Below are 18,458 nucleotides of genomic sequence, written 5' to 3'. Positions count from 1 at the left end.
AAGCTCACAAAAATCAACTCACAACCCCAAAAGCGCTCGCCAAGCCATTGAGCTACGTTGAGACCAAAAAGAAAAGGTTCTCGCGCCCGTTCTAGGGCTGCAATCACATAAAATCTCACTATCTTGTGTTTGGTTTGATTTCCTTGATGAAGTCTTGGGCGGGTGTCTTGAAAGCGAGTTCTATGGGGGCTTTCAAAATGTCTTCATTCAAGGGTCCTCCTATAATGGAGTTTTTGCAAGGGTTGAAGCCGCTTCTTGCTAGCGGGAAGAGGTTCCCGCCGGAGGTTGAGGTCTTGTATGTGGGGAGTTTGAAGGCGGAGATTGAACTGGCGGAGCAAGAAGAGGTTGCCCAATTCTTGCTGAAGAAGTTTGGGTGCGTGCCTACTTTTATGTCCAATGAAATTCAGGACTAGTTCTACCATGGATTCTGTAAGCATTACCTTTGGCCTCTGTTTTATTATATATTGCTTGTTTCGCCAATCAATGATGCCCAATTCAACCCGTCTCAGTGGCGTGCCTATGTAAGGGCAAACCAGATTTTTGCGAATAAGATCTTGGAGGTGCTAAACAACCCTAATGAGGATTTCGTCTTGATACATGATTATCACCTCATGGCTATGTCGTCTTATCTGCGGAAAAAATTTTACCAGGTGATGATTGGGTTATTCTTGCACAGCCCTTTTCCTTCCTCGGAAATATATCGAACACTTCCCATGCGGGAAGAGATTCTTTGAAGCTTATTGAATTCCGATCTTATTGGTTTCCATACATTTGATTATGCTAGGCACTTTCTGTCATGTTGTAGTAGGATGTTGGGTTTGGATTATGAATCAAAAGGGGGTTACCCTGGGATTGAGTATTATGGTCGAACATTAAGCCGTAAAATCCTCCTAAGAATTCATATGGGTCAGCTTGAATTGACTATGCCTCTTCCAGAGACTGTTGATAAGGTCAAAGAGTTGAAGGAACAATTTAAGGGGAGAATTGTAATGCTAGGTGTGGATGACATGGCTATGTTTACAGGCATAAGTTTGAAGTTCCTTGGGATGAGGCAGCTATTAGCTCAAAATCCTGGATTGGAAGCGAAAGTAGTTTGGGTTTAGATTGCAAAACCAGCAAGCAGCCGGGGTAAGGATATTTCAAAAGTTGAGAATGAAATCCATCTCATTGCGAAAGAAATCAATAAAAGCTCTGGAAAGCCAGGGAATGAGCCAATTGCTTTTGTCAACCGGTTTGTTCCGACACAAGAGAAGGTTGCATACTATGCTATCTCTGAGTGCTGTGTGGTGAATGATGTAAGGAATGGGATGAACTTGGTGCCTTACAAGCACACAGTTTGCCGACATGGCAGCCTTGCTTTGGACATGGCTTTGGGAACTGATGGGTATGCACCTCTGAAAAAGAGTGTTATCATTGTTTCAGAATTTGTTGGGAGCTCGCCGTCGCTCAGTAGTGCAATCCGGGCAAACCCCTGGAACATTGATTGTGTATTAGAGGCTATGAGTTTGGCCATCACAAAGGAAGTCACAGAGAAACAATGGCAACATGAGAAACACTATAAGTATGTTAGCTCTCATGACGTTGCTTATTGGTCTTGTAGTATTGGCCAGGACCTTGAGAGAGCCTGTTGGGAGCATTACTTGAGTGGGTGTTGGGGTATTGGGTTTGGTTTGTGTTTTAGGGTTGTTGCTATGGGTCCTAACTTCAGGAAGCTCTCCGTTGATCACATTGTTAGTGCCTATGTGAATACAAATAGCCGGTTGATACTTCTGGACTATGATGGGACTATGATGTCAGAATCTTCAGTGGACAAAACTCCCAGCAATGAAGCTATTACTGTGTCGAATACTTTGTGTAGTGATCCCAAGAACGATGTTTTTGTTAGCAGTGGTAGAGGGAAGGATTCTCTCAACAAATGGTTTTCTACATATGAAAAACTGGGAATTTTAGGAGAGCATGGTTACTTTAGCAGGTGGACTAGGGATTTCCCATGGGAATCTTGCCCATTAATGATGGAATTTGATTAGAAAAAGATGGCAGAACCTGTGATGGAGCTTTACACTAAAACAACTAATGGCTCTTCTATAGAATAGAAGGAAAGTGCGCTTGTATGGCACTATCAAGGAGCTGACCCTGATTTTGGATCATGCCATGTAAAGGAGCTTCTAGATCATCTTGAAAGTGATCTTACTAATGAGCCTGTAGTTGTTAAAACAGGTCAACACATAGTTGGAGTGAAGCCACAAGGTGTTAGCAAAGGCTTGGTAGTGGAAAACCTTATATCAACCATGCGAAGTAGGGGAAAGGCAATAGAAAAACATCTTTTTGCAAAACCTAATTCTCTGATCCAAAGCTACTGTTGGTTTGTGCATGTGAGAGGGGAGGGAGAAGACAGATGGCGTTGTTCAGAGAAGCACCGCCAGGAAATCCTGCAGCAGGAGAAGGAAGATGCGACGTGGGAGTGGTATCATATGTTGAAGGAGAAGTTTTCTCACCTTGTGGGGAAGGTGCTCTAAAGGGGAGGGTATTGCTATGGGCCAAACTTGAATAAGGATGGAGGAAGACCAGCGGGGAGCTGGGAGAACACTGGAGACAGCTAGCGAGCATTGGAGGGGATTAGGTGCACGTGCGAGTTTGGGCTGAGTTACTGTGTGGAGGTTGGGCTGAGTCCATGCGAGCCGAGATGTAGAAATCGGGCCAAGGAACTGTGGGCCAAAGCCCATTTTATCTTTTATTACAAAGTCTTCTTTCATTACAAACTCTGTCTTTCGCTTTACTTAAAGAAAAAAGCCCATATGGGTCTTCTAGAAGCAGGTTGTTAGAAGTTTTTTAAGGGTATATAGTGGCTAGTGGGAATGAGTGTGTCAGCTAGAAAATTGGGAATCTGTTTGTTTCTTTGTTTCTCTGGAGAGTGGCTCTCTCGAACCAGCCAACTTGTAGCTTCATTTCCATTTTTATTGCATTCAGTAAATCTCCATTCAATCGTTCATTCCATTCATTCCATTTTCTTGTTGAAATTCATCCAATCATATAGTTCACACTAGCAGATTCATTACATCTGAAGTCTCTGGAGGATATGCTGGCTATTTCTTTTTTGGGGCTTGGAAGGGCCAAAGAGAAAGCTACTCTATGGAGATGTGGTTTGTTTGCTGTGTTGTGGGGGTATTTGGATGGAAAAGAGCAATTGCGTTTTAAGGGAAGAAGACTTCTTGGATTTTCGTTTGGGATAAGTTTCTGCATTTGTCTTGTTTGTGGCGGGATGTTGCTGCTGGCTGTTTCAAGGGATTATATCTTGAAGATGTTCAGCATGATTGATATGCTGTTTTATGTTAATTGTTTTTAGTTTCTACTTTAGTTTTTCTTTTTTTTCTCTTCTTTTTGAGGATTTCTTATTCTCCTTGATTGTTTTAGTTTCTACTTAATTTTTTGCTGTTTTTTATCTTTTCTTTTCTTTTTCTTCTTCTTCTTTTTTCTTTTTTTTTTGAGGATTCCTTATTCTCCTGTATTGTTTATCATTTCTCTATTAACATACTGCTTCTGTTGATACATGCAAATACATATGTATAGATAAATGGCTAAGACCTTTAAAGAGGGTAGAAAACACAATTTGAAAGATTAAAGAAGGATGCATCATATCTTGTTTGACTCAATAGAGGATGTTTGATGGAGGATCAGGAGTGTTGACAAATGTTTCCAAAATTATATGTCAGGGGTGTAACTTTTAAAATGTTGGGGTTGTTCCTCAAGGTTTGCAGATAATGGAAAATCAAGTCACCCTAATAGGCTTGTTCCGCTATTGCAGGAATGGTTGGCTACATCTTCATCACAAGCAAGGATAATAGATCTGTGCGTCCTGGATGGCAGGTTTTGGTAAAAGACAAAGTGTCTCAGGCAAATCTGGAAGTTCAGTTGATGTGTCTGCTTCTTTTGTGGGTGAGAAATATGGTCATGGTGAGAGGTTGGCCAATGAGCATCCTTTCGTATCTATTGATGTGGATGGGGATACAAAGGTTCCGGAAGCTTGTGGAACGATGTTCTGGGAAATTTAGGTGCTACAAGGGGGACTGCATAGTGATGAGGGAAATAGATGTAGCAAAGCTTTTTGTTTTTTGGGGGGGTGGGGGGGTTAAGTAAGTTTATTCTCATCAGATTGCGCTGCAAAACTAGTGGTGGTAATGGTCAAGAGGGATTCAGATGAAAAAGTTAGCCAGGGTAAGGAGGAAAAGCAATGGGGAGATGTCAGAGGATGAGAGGGATGCTGCCAGTGAGTTTGTATGTGTGGTTTGTTTTTGGTTGAGTTTTGGGAACAGTGTAGGTATGTGTCTAAATCATCTAATTTACTTGGGGATTTAGTGTATGTGCCACCATCTCCATTGGAAGGTTTGGAGGGAGTTCTTATTTTGAGGAAATAAACCGGGTAAAGAGCAGTAATGTATGGATGGGATTTTGCCTATTCCAGTGGAGGAAATTAATGGAAAGGATGTAGGACATTGTACACATGAAGAAATGCGCACCGCTGTATCTATAAGTGAATTCAGATCCAAAAAATGTATCATAATGTGTTAAAGGCATGGAATCATTTCAGATCTTCAGTCCTTTTATTCTTTTTCAGTTCACAATTTTGATTTTAATTAATGATTCAAAATTTACCTACAGCAATCTCTTTTATTCCAATTTATTTTAATTTTTTTTTTGTGCATTAGGATAGAAATATTGAATATAGAAGGCAATTGTGGTGCATCTCTGCATCTTATTCTGGCACAGGCGTCTTCATAGTGTATTTAACATTATAATTTCAAAGACTGCATAGAACTTCGCTGGCTTGGTACTGATAAAGTGATAATATATCAATTACTTGCAGGAACTTATAGGTCCTTATTGGTCTCTTCGGGCTGCTTTGGGTCCACTTTTGGAGACCTTCCTTCTTCTTGACAGGTTGTTGTTCCTCCAGGAGCAAGGCAGTTCCATTGAAGCAGTCATGCTGCCAATTTTTGATCCTGCATTATCCCCACGGAATGTGGCCATTGTTGCTAGGAAAATTTAATGCAAGCTTCATGTATGAATGGTAAAAGTTCCTTAACTCTCTCTAATTTAGCCGCTGTTCAATCTTCACCTGCCAACCAAAATTAATTGACCAAGCACTTGCATTATTGTCTGATCAATGTTTCAATTTCCCCCACCTTTGCTTGTGGGAGAAAAAAATAGAAATTAATGCGAAAAAATGGGGGAGGAGGTGGTTATGTGAATGGCTTGTTCCCTTGTTGAGGCATTTACCATAATGTTTTCTATATTTATGCCTTTCTGTTATTTTAGAATGCACTCATAAGCAAACTACACAATTTTGTGTAACATTACAATGTAACAGGATTTTCATAGCTTATAGTGGCATGGTTTTATTATATTTTTCACTGATTTTCATCTGATCTCTCTCACAGTCTGACTGAACTGACACACAATGACATATGGAAATATTACGAGAAATTACTAGAACATCCTGTGTTCTTTAACTGATTATTATTTGCACCCTTTTGTTCTAAAACCCATTATTTCCACCCTTAGAATGACAGTGTGGTTAGTAAAAACTTGCTGATGAAATTAACAAGAAGCCTCTTTTTCCTTGCTCGAATATCCAAGTCGCTCAATTCACTCGTTGCATCTTGGAATGGCAATGGACTGAATAGAAAATCCCAGTTTGGCCATTTTCAGTATCTTATATTGGCATTCCCAGCCCCTTTTCTAGGATTCCTAAACTAATCCAAGTCCACTAGATCTGACTCCCAGTTCCACCAACCCCATCCCACTTAAAGATGTTGGTGAAGGAAATTGAGGTGCTGATGAACATATAAAATGAACTCTAGCACAAAGGGGAAACGGAAGTTAGGAGCATTAATAAAATATTTAATGAAATTTATTAAAAAAAGGAAGAATTTTAGGGCAGCTACTAAAATATTTGATATTTTAAAGCAATTATAAGTTAATTTAATATAAATTTTTTAGAATTTTGAGCGACATCATCACCCCTAAGTTCACCTTCACAGACTGTATCAATCAAGCTACAGGTTGAGATTGAAGTTTATGAGTCAAATTCAGTCACGTTAATGGCCTAACAGTAACACCTCCAGCTTATGTATGTGTGTGTGTGTTTTTGTGTATTGACTTGACATCTAGTCTTCCAAATGTAAAGAATTTAGAGAACACTTGTAAACTCTTTTTAGCTATGCAAATTTTGAAGAGTTGAAAACACACAGTAATATTTTTGTCATTTCTAAAAAAAGAAAAAAGTAAAGTGAGAGGCAAAGGTAAGACTAAAGTATGTATTACACTCTCAACGAGTCAAGACATTGTTATTCCAGGCCCTTATGTTTTAGTTTTAACAGTTAACATGTTAATATTTCTATTTTTGTCATTTTGATCCCCTATCGTTAAATTATTTGCAATTACTATAATATTTCAGTGCCAATAGCTAAAATGATGAAAATTGTAATGACGACCAATGAGGTCATGAAGACAAACATTTAAGTCAAAATTATGTATCTTTAAGAAAAAAATTCATATTTATCATTGCAGGCTGCCTTGATTTTACAATTTGTTCAAAAAGCCACCTAATTTGGTAAAAGTTTTCAAAACCACTCAACCGCTGTAGTCGTTACTCTACCATATATTTCCTTAATGACTTTAGCATATCTACTGTAAACTTTTTTTTCTCATAACCACTAAATAATTTCGCTAGGTACTCTTATCATATCTTTCTCTAGGTCCATAAAAACTATATGCAAGTTCCTTTTCTTTTCCCTGAAATTTTCCATTAATCTTCTTAAAAGATAAATAGCCTCTCTTGTTAATCTCCCAAGTATAAAACCAAATTGATTTTATGAAACCCTCATTTCTAGTCTTACTCTCTGTTCAGTTACCATTTCACACTATTTCATCATGTGACTTATAATCTTAATCACATATAATTATTACAATTTTGAATATCGCATTTATTCATATAAGGGTATTAATGTGTTTTTTCTTCATTTCTCCTACATTTTCTTGGTTTTTATAATAGTGTTGAATAGATGAGTTAACCATATACTTCCTTTATCCCCTAGGCATTTTGATATTTTAGTTATCTAATCATATAGATTTTTCAATTTTCATCTTTTTTGAAGTCATATTAACTTCAATGACTCAAGTTTGTGAATAAATCTCCTATTTTTAGTCTTTTCCTCATTTGTCACTTCCAAGTTCAAATTTTCAGTTTGGTTTTCATTTAACGATTTTTTAAAGTATCTCTGCCTTCTCTCTTTTATGTCTTCTTCTTTAGTTAAGACGTCATCATTCTTGTTCTTTATACATTTTATACTACTTAAATTTTTTCACTTTCTTTCTCTTATTCTAGTAAGTTTTCAAATGTCTCTTTCTCCTTCTGGTCTACTATGTAAAGTATCATAAGTTTATGTTCAGCAAAAATGAAACAACTTATGTAGCTCTTAAATTGAGTATGAATAAAAATATAAATGATTATACTGAGTGGATCTTTCTCAATAAAACCTTGGAAAACTTGGTTTTAGTGACATGGACTAACTGAGTTATGGAATGTGTTTCCACTCTCTTACTCCTTCCTTATAAATTTGATTGCCTAATAGTTATATTTTGTCTAGTAAAGTGAGTAGACTGGGAGAACCCTCATCACCATCATTCTTTGTGCTCTGTGTTTTAGTCAACATCTGAAAATATATGGCAACTATGAAACGGCTTATATTGGTTAAAACTTCTTGCAATAAATTATATATCTCACTTTATGTCTGCTGAGGATTTGTCTTGCAAAGGCTAATCAACTGGCTAGCTTTTTATATTGGATATAGTGAATATATATTCCCTAGCTTCTTGGACAACAGGTAAATATTTCCAGATCTTCTATTCAATTTTCTAAAATTTTAGAAACTAGGGCAAAGATCATGACTCTAAGCATCCCTAATGCTTCCGCCTTTCAGTAAGTTTCCTGATATCAGTTTGGCCAATGGAACTATGGAAGATTTTGCTTTCACTCGAGTAAAACACAATTTTAGTAGTAAATTGGAGGTATAGAAAATTGTTTTGTCTATTGTAGGTAGAATGACTTGACTAAATCCAATATGACTAGCATTCCCATCATGTTATGTGTTCTTCAACTTGTTTTAAGTTAGCATAGGGAATAATGATTGTGTTCCTTTTGTAGCAGGTTTTTGTAAAAGGATGGACAAGAAGATGAGAGTGGGTAAGCTGGCAACGACCACCTCCCTAATGTTTCTATTAGGCTGTTAATACAGAAGCAATTGGGATTGTGGATGCTTAAGCTAATTTTGTTGTGTCAATATCAGGTTTTGATGTTTGCTCATTTAAATTTTCCTGTAAAATTTAAAATAAAACAATAGATGATGCTTTAGTACTGCTATACCTCGTAGTCCTGTTCCAATTCATTTGTTAAATATCTGATTTTTTTTTTTTTCACCTGCAAAAAATATGGTTAAGCCCATCTCAAACTTGGAAAGCATTGGGAAAAGGAAAAGAAAATAGGTGGCAATCTTTTTTTGTTTTTTTATGTTCGATTTTGGAGTAAAGTAAGAGCGAATAAATATGTCCTGAATCACTAAACAAATTTTTTGGGTAAAAGACATCAATATTCTCATTGAAAAAATTTCATCTGCCCCCTTTTTTAAGGCAACAAACTTCAAAGATCATAATTTTTTAGTAAATAATGTTATTTGAAGCAAATATTACAATAGTTGAATGTGAATGTACATGTTTTTTAATTACTTATCTAGGGAAATGTATATATATATATATATATATATATATATATATTAATCTATCCATACAAAGCCTTCAAAAGAAATGAATTACTAAAAGAAAGTGGTGCATGGTAAAGGCTGTGATAACTACATCCATTAGACGGATCATTTTATAATAAGTTGATTTGAATTTGCACTCGCAATTGTCAAATAGCAAGATTATTCGGGATATTTATTACTCTAAAATTGACTCGAAATGGTATAAATGATCTTGATCATGTAAGGACATCTCTCAAAACATTCACATAATATAACAAATAACTATCACTTTCACCCTATGACATTTTATTTCTCTCCTCTCCATCTCTAACTTCCTACATTTTCCCTTTTCTTCTTTCTTTCTCAGAACCTTTTCTCTTTCAATACATTTAACTTTTTTTCCCTCCTTACAATTTCTATAATCTACATCTTTGCCTTTACTTAGTAAAATCCCCTTTACTTGGTAAGGGAATTATATAAGCCTCTATGGGGCAGGCATAGCATCCCAATTTATCATTTTCTAATTTCCAATCAATCACTGGAAAAGATGTTTGCATGCATTATGACCAAAGGATTTGATAAGATATTATGGTTGATATTGTTAGTGTAATATATTATAATTTGCAAAAAGCATTTGCATTGTGTAGGGTTTTACCTAGTTGAACTAAATTTGGTGACTTAGTATAGGAGTGGAAAAGTTTATCTCCTTTACATTTGAAAATGCTTCATTAAAAATGAGAAAAATGTAGAACAAAATTACAATCTAACCGAGGGCAAACTAATGAAATGGTTTCTCAAAGAGAAGGAATGAAAGGGAGGGAAAATTTTTTTTTTTTTTTCTATCCATTTTTTTAAAAAAATTAAAAATATTCCTCTACAAATAATTAGTTTTACTCATAAAGTGTTAGTGTCACACAAAAGAGTAATTAAAAAATGTATAAATTTTCTCTTTCAAAAATAAAATTAAAAAAAAAAAATGTAATCGTATTTTTCTCTTAAAAAGTTAACTTTTCTATGTTACCGAATCCTTTTTTGAATTCATTTCCCTTTTTTCGTATTTTTTAGTAAAAAAAAAATTATACTAAATTTAAATGTACAAATAGTGTAAATTTTTGTGTGAGCAAAAAAAATCTCTTTGATTAAACAATAATGTACACCTAATGGTATTATAAATGCTAAATAAAAGGTATATATCCTAAAATAAAATGGATAATTTTTTTAACAACTTCTAAAATTATTATCAAGTTTCCAAAGCCATTTAGACAAATAACAATCTAACTATAAAAGATAAATTTTAGAAATCAAACTATAGACTCGGAAATTCACTCTTATTATATATTATAAATTTGTCTAAATTTTAAAATTTTGAAATTTAAAATACCACAAACTTCTCCTAAGATTGCAGGAATTTCAAATACCCCTCAAGATTTGTCAAAATGCACAAATCTACCCTTACATTTTATAAAAAGACAAGTTTTTTAGAAGAGATTTATATCTTTTTTTGACTAACCTTAAGAAAGGTTTATAGTATTTTTGAAACATTATGAGAGATTTATGACATTTTTGAAACCTCAAAACATGTCTCTATTTTTTTTTTTTTTAAACCTCAGGAAAGGTGAATATTTTTTTGCCTCTAACAAAAATTAAAATTAATATTTTACATTATTTTAATTTCAACATTATTAAATGTTATCATATCATATTTAATATTTTAAATATTTTTCATGTTCACGTGTTGAATAGTATCATAATAACATCCTACACCTATATTTATATTTTATAATTTTAAACAAAATATATATTTTTGATAAAAAGTAAAAGGTATTAACCTCTACTAAGGTTTGACAAAAAGACAATTATTTCTCTTAAAATTTCAAAAATATTAGAAACCTGTTTTGAGATTTTAAAATTTTCATATACCTCTCTTAAAGTTTGTCAAAAAGACACAAATCATCCATTGTATTTTACAAAAAGTTAAATGTTTTGAGAGAATATATGCATGTTTTTGTCAAAACTCAGGCGAGGTTTCTGATATTTTTGAAACTTCATAAAAGACCTATGTTTTTTTGTCAAATCTTAAGGGAAGTGAGTATCATTATCCTTTTATAAATTATCTTGGTTTTATATTTAAATTTGAAATTGGAGAAATGTAAATTCATGCTTAAGATTTATAAATGATTAAATTATGACAATAAACTATTAATTTTTTTAAAAAAAATATAAATTATTTTAAATAAAATTATTCACACGAAAATCGTACTAATTTTCCAAACGTAAAATGCTGTTTAAAAAAAAAAAAACCTTCCATTAAACTCCCTAAAAATAAAATAAAATTTGTGAAAATGGCGTAGATCACACCATATTCTTGAACTCATGTTCTATACAATATCTTCTTCCACAGTCACCGTCTCTATTCGGTTCCAGAACCTTCAGCTCCTTAAATCCTTCACAGAATCTGCACAGACGAGAGAGAGAGAGAGAGAGAGAGAGAGAGAGGAATTTGATCAGATCCGTTCCACCATGTTCAAGAAGGCGGTGGAGGCGAAGGCACAGCAGAGATTGTCCGGCGCAGACAGAAAGAAGCTGAAACGAACAGTCAAAGAGAGGTTTCCCAATGCTTCGGATGCCGATATTGATGTCTTGCTGCCTCCTAAGGTGCGATTCTGATGTTTTAAAGCTTATACTGTCTTATATATTGTTTCTCCAACTCGCGGTATGCTTGGGAGTGCTGCTGGAATGAGATAATTTGGTTCTGTTTTGCATATTGTGTTTGTAAACAAGCCCATTTCGATAAGAGCTTGGAAGTGAATTGAGTTTTAAGTTTTATTGGAGAGACAATGTTTTGAGTTTTTAACTTTGGAATTGGAGATCATTTGAATTATGATTACCGCACAAGTGAAATTATTGTATTGCTAGTTTAATACAAGGGAAAAAACACTTTGTTCGTACGTCATCTGGTGAACTTCCTTGCTATTGGAATTAATTTAAAGTTCTGAGACTTCCTTCCTGTGTGGGAGCAATGTAATTCACTGAAAGCTGAACTAATTTTCATTTGTTGTATTCATATTCTTCGTGCTTTATGATAGATGTTCCAAAATTCAAGTTCTGGTTATCCAAGAAAGCTGTAGATAAATAATTTAATTGAAATATTTTTGCAATCCACCTTTTTTATTTGCAGTTCTTAACCAACTTGCAATTGAAATCTTATTGACTTTAAGCCGTTATTTCTTATGCATTAGTCGGTAACTTATTTTCAACAACTGTAATTTAGGCAGAGATTACAGTTGCAAAGTGCCAGAACCGAGCTCTTGTGTATGGTGTAGAAGGTGGTGTTCCTATGTTTTTTGATGTTGATGGGCGAGGCACAGAAATATTTCCAACAGGTACTTGATAATTTATCTTAATCCTTTGCTAAATTCTTAATCTTTATTTAATTTAATATCAATCCTTTTTATTCTGACCATGTTAATTTCATCAATAGAAAAAATTAAAACTTAGAAGCGAATAAAAAATGATATGAGAGAAGAAAAAATGGGGTGTATGTGAAGTTTGGGTTAGCTCACTTATCTTGTAGTGTTACCAAAAATGAAAGGATTGAGGAATTCTTTCTGTGGCTTAAGCACTTGGAGAACGTAAAATTATACTCATTAAGTTAGAGCAGCATGAATTAGTGACAAAAGCGTGAGCAGGAAAGTGTCTTGTCCAGTTTTGGAGATTGGGAGCATATGAGAAGTGTTCTATGAGCATGTGCTTGCAAAAATACAGTAAATAAATAAAGATGACTTCTATTTTATTATATTTTTAAAGTCATCACTTTATGTAAAAGCTAAAGCTATTGGATGGTGGGAGAATGGGTATCAAGCTATCCAACACTCCTCCTCATGACCTAGTCTTGCACGAGAATAGACAAATAGACCAAGCTTGAATAGGTGTATTAGATTACCACTTTACCTAAAAGCTTAGGTTGTTATCTCTCCATGCGCTATTGGGCTGTGCGTGTGCGAGAGTGTTAATGCTCACACGCAGCCCAATAGCACATGAAGAGATAAAGACCCGATAACTAACACCCTGTATGAGGAATACACTAATATTTTAAACACTGCACAATAAATGCGGGCAAGAAGACTACAACCCACGACCTCCTGATAACCAGCTCTTTACCATGCTATTGTAGCCATGCTCTTACATTGAACTCTGCTTACAAGAATTATGAACTAGTGCTAAGTTTGAATTGATCTTCCTACAATTGGTTGTCTTCTTCATTTGATCTACCAAAGTAACACGATATGCTCTTTAAAGACTTTCAAATGCAAATATCAGCAACTAGTGAATTGGATTTCCATCAAAGCTTCCATCCTGAAAATTTCTTGTAAAATAATATTGATCTTAATTCGATTCTGTAAGTACTAACCACCATGGTCGTAAATTTCCATGAAATTGTCAAAATTTCCATTGAAATTTCTGGTTTCCATCACCCTCGAAAATCAAAACAGCAGTTGTTTTCCATCTTGCACAATTTATGTCAAAATCTCAATGAATCATCCTAAATTTAAATCTGAGAATTTTAGTGAAACTTGTCAAAATTTTAACTATGCAATGAAATTTCCTCGGAATTAATTTGAGAGATTTAGGAGTGAAGTGAAATTTCTCTCTTAATTTATTTTTATTGAAACAAAAGATTATTACAAGTGATTTTGAAATTATATGAAAAAATAAATTTACAACAATATTTTATTTAACCATTCATGTCTAAATTGTCATTATTTGTATAAAAATAATATTTAAATGATTTATGGATTTCATTTGTATTAACTGGATATGTTTAATGCACATTATCTTACAAATACATTGGTACACATACTATACTACAACTTTTTCACCTCATACACAACATAGGTCTATTTAACTTGTAATATATTAGTCCTAAAATTTACATTATTATGTCTGCTAACCATTTCTAAAGTTACACAGAGAATTTCATGCTTTACTACTGATTTCCCTTTCTTTTTTTTTCTTTTTTTTTTCAAATTGAAATCGAAATTAACATCGAAACCAAAATTTCCATCAAAATTTTCGTACTTTTGAAGCTTCAAAATTTGAGTCGAAATCGAAATATAAGAGCTTGCTATCCACTCCATAGACAAATATTTATAGTCATATTCCTCAATGACTCGCACAGAAACTACTATGCATAAATTTTAGATGCCGACTAATTATATATAAAACCCAAGATAAGATAAATGTAGCAATCAGTCATTAGATAATAGTAAATATTGATTGATTCCAACAAAATAATGGGCCAAACCCCTGCCTAAACAAATCCCCAAACAAATTGACAACTAGTTTTTCCATACAATACACAATCACTATTTATTTATACACCCCTTACAACAATTAGCACAAATAATTACAACTTAACCCCAACTAAAATGGAAACTACAAAAATGATCCTAACTAAAACAGAAACTACAAAAATAACCCCAACTTGCTCAAAATACACAAAGTAACCCTAAATTAACTAAAATTCTGAAACATCTTAATTTACTAATTTAAAAAAAAAAATCCTTGTCTTCTAAATCTTCAAACAGGGTATGGTTGCCTAGAGTAGTTCACCAGTGATCCTCCATCATGGAGGGAGGTCCTCATTATGAAATTGGGCTTTGTCTGCAAAGCATAAGGGTACGGGCTAATAAATATCTGAAAGCTCTTCTTAAACTGTTTGGACCACCAAATGGGCTCATGGGGGGAAATATTTGGGGAAAAGTGTATGGATTATGAGATCTCAGCCCAAAATCCTTATGACCTCAGTGGGGTAACAGATGAGAAAATTCTGGAGGAAAAGTCCATGGAGATTGACAATAATGTTGAATGGAGGAGGCTACAGGGGATAAGCCTTTGGAGGCCCATGCGATGCTGGGAATTGAACCTGTTTTGCACTTGGACGTTGGGGTAAAAAAAATTGAAAAATCCTACTGGGATGCTGAAATGGGAATTCAAAAATAGAGCAGTTCAGGGGGAGGATTTGTCGATGGTGGATGCTTCAAGTATCCTGTGCAGTTCAACCCAAGCAGGGATTATGCCAAATGGGCTCATGGGGGGGAAATATTTGGGGAGAAGTGTATGGATTATGAGATCTCAGCCCAAAATCCTTATGACCTCAGTGGGGTAACAGATGAGAAAATTCTGGGGGAAAAGTCCATGGAGATTGACAATAATGTTGAATGGAGGAGGCTACAGGGGATAAGCCTTTGGAGGCCCATGTGATGCTGGGAATTGAACCTGTTTTGCACTTGGACGTTGGGGTAAAAAAAATTGAAAAATCCTACTGGGATGCTGAAACGGGAATTCAAAAATAGAGCAGTTCAGGGGGAGGATTTGTCGATGGTGGATGCTTCAAGTATCCTGTGCAGTTCAACCCAAGCAGGGATTATGCCAAGGTGAAGGAAAGCTGTGGGGTAAGAGATTGAGGAGTTAAGTGATAAGGATAGATCAGCAGTTGATAGGGAGCAGTGGGCTGATGTCTCCAGTGTTTGAGCTGTTTCAGGAGGATGAGGAATTTGAGAGTACGAGTGCATCAGTGAGAGGATTATTTTTGGAAACAGTTGACAGAAGTTCATGGTTTCAGTGATGAAATTGAACCTCATGAAATTATTTAGGTTGATGAGGCACCCTGTTCCAGCTTCGTGGGCTTTGGAACTTAGGGTGCCATTTCATATTTGATCAGACAGAGAGGGAGGTGTTGGACTTAGGGAGGCATGTCGAGAATGTACAGGTTTGTATTTGCCATTTGAAGGAAACTGCAGGTCTTCCAAATACTGTAGCTGAGGAAGCGACTCTGGTTATTGTCCCATATAATGAAGATTCATCTTATACTGGGACTGTTGATAGTGTTTTGGGAATGCCACATTAGGTAGTTGTATGTTGTACTTAGTTTTCTACATCAAAGTATCAAAGTATACAGTATATTAAACTGGTCTGAGAATGTCCACAATGTCCATCTGTGTTCCTGGAGTTTCTGTTGTTAATTTAAGGAATGGATCAACCCATCCCAAGGTGCTAAATTTAGGCTAACCTCAGATTAACTTAGCACCCGTCACTGCCCACCACCTAACCCAGAGAAAAGGGGGGGGGGGGGGGGGGGGGGGGAAGAAACAGAGAATCTCAAACTGGAAAATTATCTTTTTGGTGGCTTTAAAATCTCTTGCTTGCTTGGGGTTTATGGAATAGTTTGTTTGGCTTGTTTAGAGGATTTCTTGGAATTTGGTGGAAGACTCCTGTCTATTTCCTTTAGAGGCTTTGAAAGGAATGAAGATGAGAGTTGACTGCAAGTGCAGTTTTTGCTGTTTTGTGGGGGTTATGGATGGAGCAGAGTGCAAGTATTTTCACTAGAAAGAAGTTACCTTTGCCATTACTTTGCAATAGGATCTGTTCTTTGGCTTTTTCTAACTTACACAAGTAATTTGTTTGGCTTAAAATACTTGTTGCAGCCTGGATGCAACATATTAAGCATTATGGTTTATGAGAAGTATAACTCAAACGTAAAGCTGTCTTTTTAGTAAGTGTACGGTTTGTCACCTTGTTTTGTGGGGGGCTAAAACATGAGTTATATGCTGCATGTTCAATTTTTCATTTGGCTAAATTTTTTTCCTCTTTTCCATTGTTGCAGTGTATGCTCTCTGGAAGGTCCCTGAACTCTTGCCAGCCTTCTTGCTTAAAGGGGGAGAGGTTTCCCGTTTTGTCATTGGAGGGGCTGATTTAATGTTTCCTGGTATTAGCATACCTGCTGAAGGTCTACCTACATTTTCAGCTGGGGAACCATGGGCAGTAAAGGTCCCTGGCAATCCTGCTCCTATTGCGGTAAGCTTCTTTCTGGAAGTGACACTTCTTTGGGAAGCCATTATGCCATTAAACAAAATTGGTTAGTCTTGTTAAGTATTGCTGAAGACCAACTTGCCTTTATGTAGGTCGGTTCTACTACTATGAGTAATACGGAAGCATTAAAAGCTGGCTTGCGTGGAAAGGCTCTGAGAATAACTCACTATTATCAGGACTCACTTTGGTGAGCTTTGGGGGAAGCTTACACTAGATTTTGATTATTAATTTGAGTGATTTTATGATTGACAGGACTTTATTTGGTGATCCTTTCTGTAGGGATTTTGTTGAAGGTTGTTATGTGCCAAATGCTGGGTTTTTAGAAGATGTTGTGTTTGAAGATCCTTCTCTATTGGCATCTTCTCAGGCTTCTGAATTATCTGAAGGTGTTGATGGCACTTCAAGTGATCAGCTGAATAGCTTAAACAACAAATATGGGGAATCTGCTGCTGTCGTAGATGTCAATTCTGAGCTTAAACTGAACTCAACAGCCCAGATGGATGAGAGGAATGATACGACTCAAATTATCACGAATGTGGATGAGATGAAGTTAACAGAGAAAGCTACTGCAGATGAATCAAACATGGATGACCAGCATACTCTTTCTACTGAGGATGTGGATGGGCTTCTAGACAAATGCCTTTTGCAAGCATTGCATACAACAGTTAAAGATAAGGACCTTCCCATGCCTGGAAGCACATTATGGTATGAAATATCAACAATAGGTCATGACTGGTTAGGCTTGGTTGATTTTGTCAGAAAAGAAAGTAGGTTTCGGGGGTTACACCTGCGGTGCTGGTAAGGGCGGGACCGTGGTCGTCCGTCTCCAGTTTGCGGTCTGATAAGATCAAACACATTCATTTACCCCCTTGAATGCTAACAAATGCTTATGAATCCAAAACTCAATATAAAGTCATGGCCATGGTATTTGTTGTCATTTTCCCCTAGCGCTATACTTGTGGAATCAATAAAATTGTGTTTTGATCCACAATATGATGCAATGCACCAGTCTTTATGCGCCCCCCCCCCCCCCCCTCTTTTTTAAAAGATTAAAAAAACCATGTGTAATTGTGTGTGTGTGTGTGTGTGTGTATATGCATGCATGATTTGCAGTTATACTAGTATATAAAACTAGATGGGTGAATATTTTGAGAAATGTTCTTAATCCAATGATGCAATTTTTGTTTTGAGTTATTTTATTTATTTTAATTGCTCTGATAAGTTCTTGTAAGCCACTAACTTTTGACCATGTTCGTGTGAAAGGAAAAAAGAATGGATCCATAAGCAATAGTCCAGTAGCTGATTAATTATATAAGAAAATTGTGTGCTCCAAAAAAAATTTCTAGCAATTGTTTGCGGCATTTTAAATTTGGGCAAAAGACATTAACCTCCCATAAGGTTTGGCAAAAAGACACTAACCTCCCAGAGGTTTCAAAAATTCAAGGGGTCCTCCCTTGAAGTTTTGAGAATTCTATGGACCTTACTTGAGATATGTCAAAAAGATACAAACCTCTTCATATGTTTTGCAAAAAGACAAAACCTTTTTTTTTTTGGGGGGGGGGGGGGGGGGGGGGGTCCCAAAAATCAAATGTTAAGGGAGGTCTGTGAGATTTTTTAAACCACAAGGGAGGTCTGTGTGTTTTTGTCAAACCTCAAGGGAGACCAATGTCTTTTGCCCTTTAAGTTATGGTGACCGTCCCTATCATAGCATATTTTTGCACTCATTGTGTACAACAGTTAAAGATTTTTGCAAGCATTGATGTGGGAATTTTGCAAATGCCTTCTGCCAAT

General features: G+C 35.7%; 2 protein-coding genes and 1 pseudogene across 22 annotated transcripts in view; all 3 read left to right on the top strand.

Annotated features, from left to right (window-relative positions):
• Positions 1-8,419, top strand: part of LOC131162464 (uncharacterized) — a 75,619-nt gene extending 67,200 nt beyond the window's left edge. For 4 of the 6 annotated variants that reach the window (XM_058118963.1, XM_058118964.1, XM_058118966.1 and 1 more), the window contains 2 exons: positions 4,862-5,065; positions 8,207-8,419. In XM_058118963.1, the coding sequence (XP_057974946.1) occupies positions 4,862-5,044 (183 nt within the window). In that variant the 3' untranslated portion in view covers positions 5,045-5,065; positions 8,207-8,419. Of the gene's footprint in view, positions 1-4,861; positions 5,066-7,979; positions 8,068-8,203 lie in introns of all 6 variants that reach the window. The other 2 variants (XR_009138819.1, XM_058118962.1) reach the window with 2 other exon arrangements.
• On the top strand, positions 183-3,343 carry LOC131161336 (probable alpha,alpha-trehalose-phosphate synthase [UDP-forming] 11; annotated as a pseudogene).
• Positions 8,420-11,137: 2,718 nt separating the features above from the next.
• The window catches only part of LOC131161545 (uncharacterized), a 33,558-nt gene continuing 26,237 nt past the window's right edge, over positions 11,138-18,458 (top strand). For 11 of the 16 annotated variants that reach the window (XR_009138530.1, XR_009138535.1, XR_009138538.1 and 8 more), the window contains exons 1-5: positions 11,158-11,450; positions 12,067-12,178; positions 16,462-16,652; positions 16,760-16,854; positions 16,947-17,372. Coding sequence is in view for 3 of the 16 variants with exons in the window: in XM_058117374.1 (XP_057973357.1) it covers positions 11,169-11,450; positions 12,067-12,178; positions 16,462-16,652; positions 16,760-16,854; positions 16,947-17,372 (1,106 nt within the window). In the remaining 13 variants the exon portion in view is untranslated. Of the gene's footprint in view, positions 11,451-12,066; positions 12,179-16,461; positions 16,653-16,759; positions 16,855-16,946; positions 17,373-18,458 lie in introns of all 16 variants that reach the window. The other 5 variants (XM_058117374.1, XM_058117375.1, XR_009138544.1 and 2 more) reach the window with 4 other exon arrangements.

This window comes from Malania oleifera, chromosome 8 (assembly GCF_029873635.1).
Source record: "Malania oleifera isolate guangnan ecotype guangnan chromosome 8, ASM2987363v1, whole genome shotgun sequence".
NCBI classification, from domain to species: domain Eukaryota; kingdom Viridiplantae; phylum Streptophyta; class Magnoliopsida; order Santalales; family Ximeniaceae; genus Malania; species Malania oleifera.
This window is presented reverse-complemented; position numbering and strand designations above follow the sequence as displayed.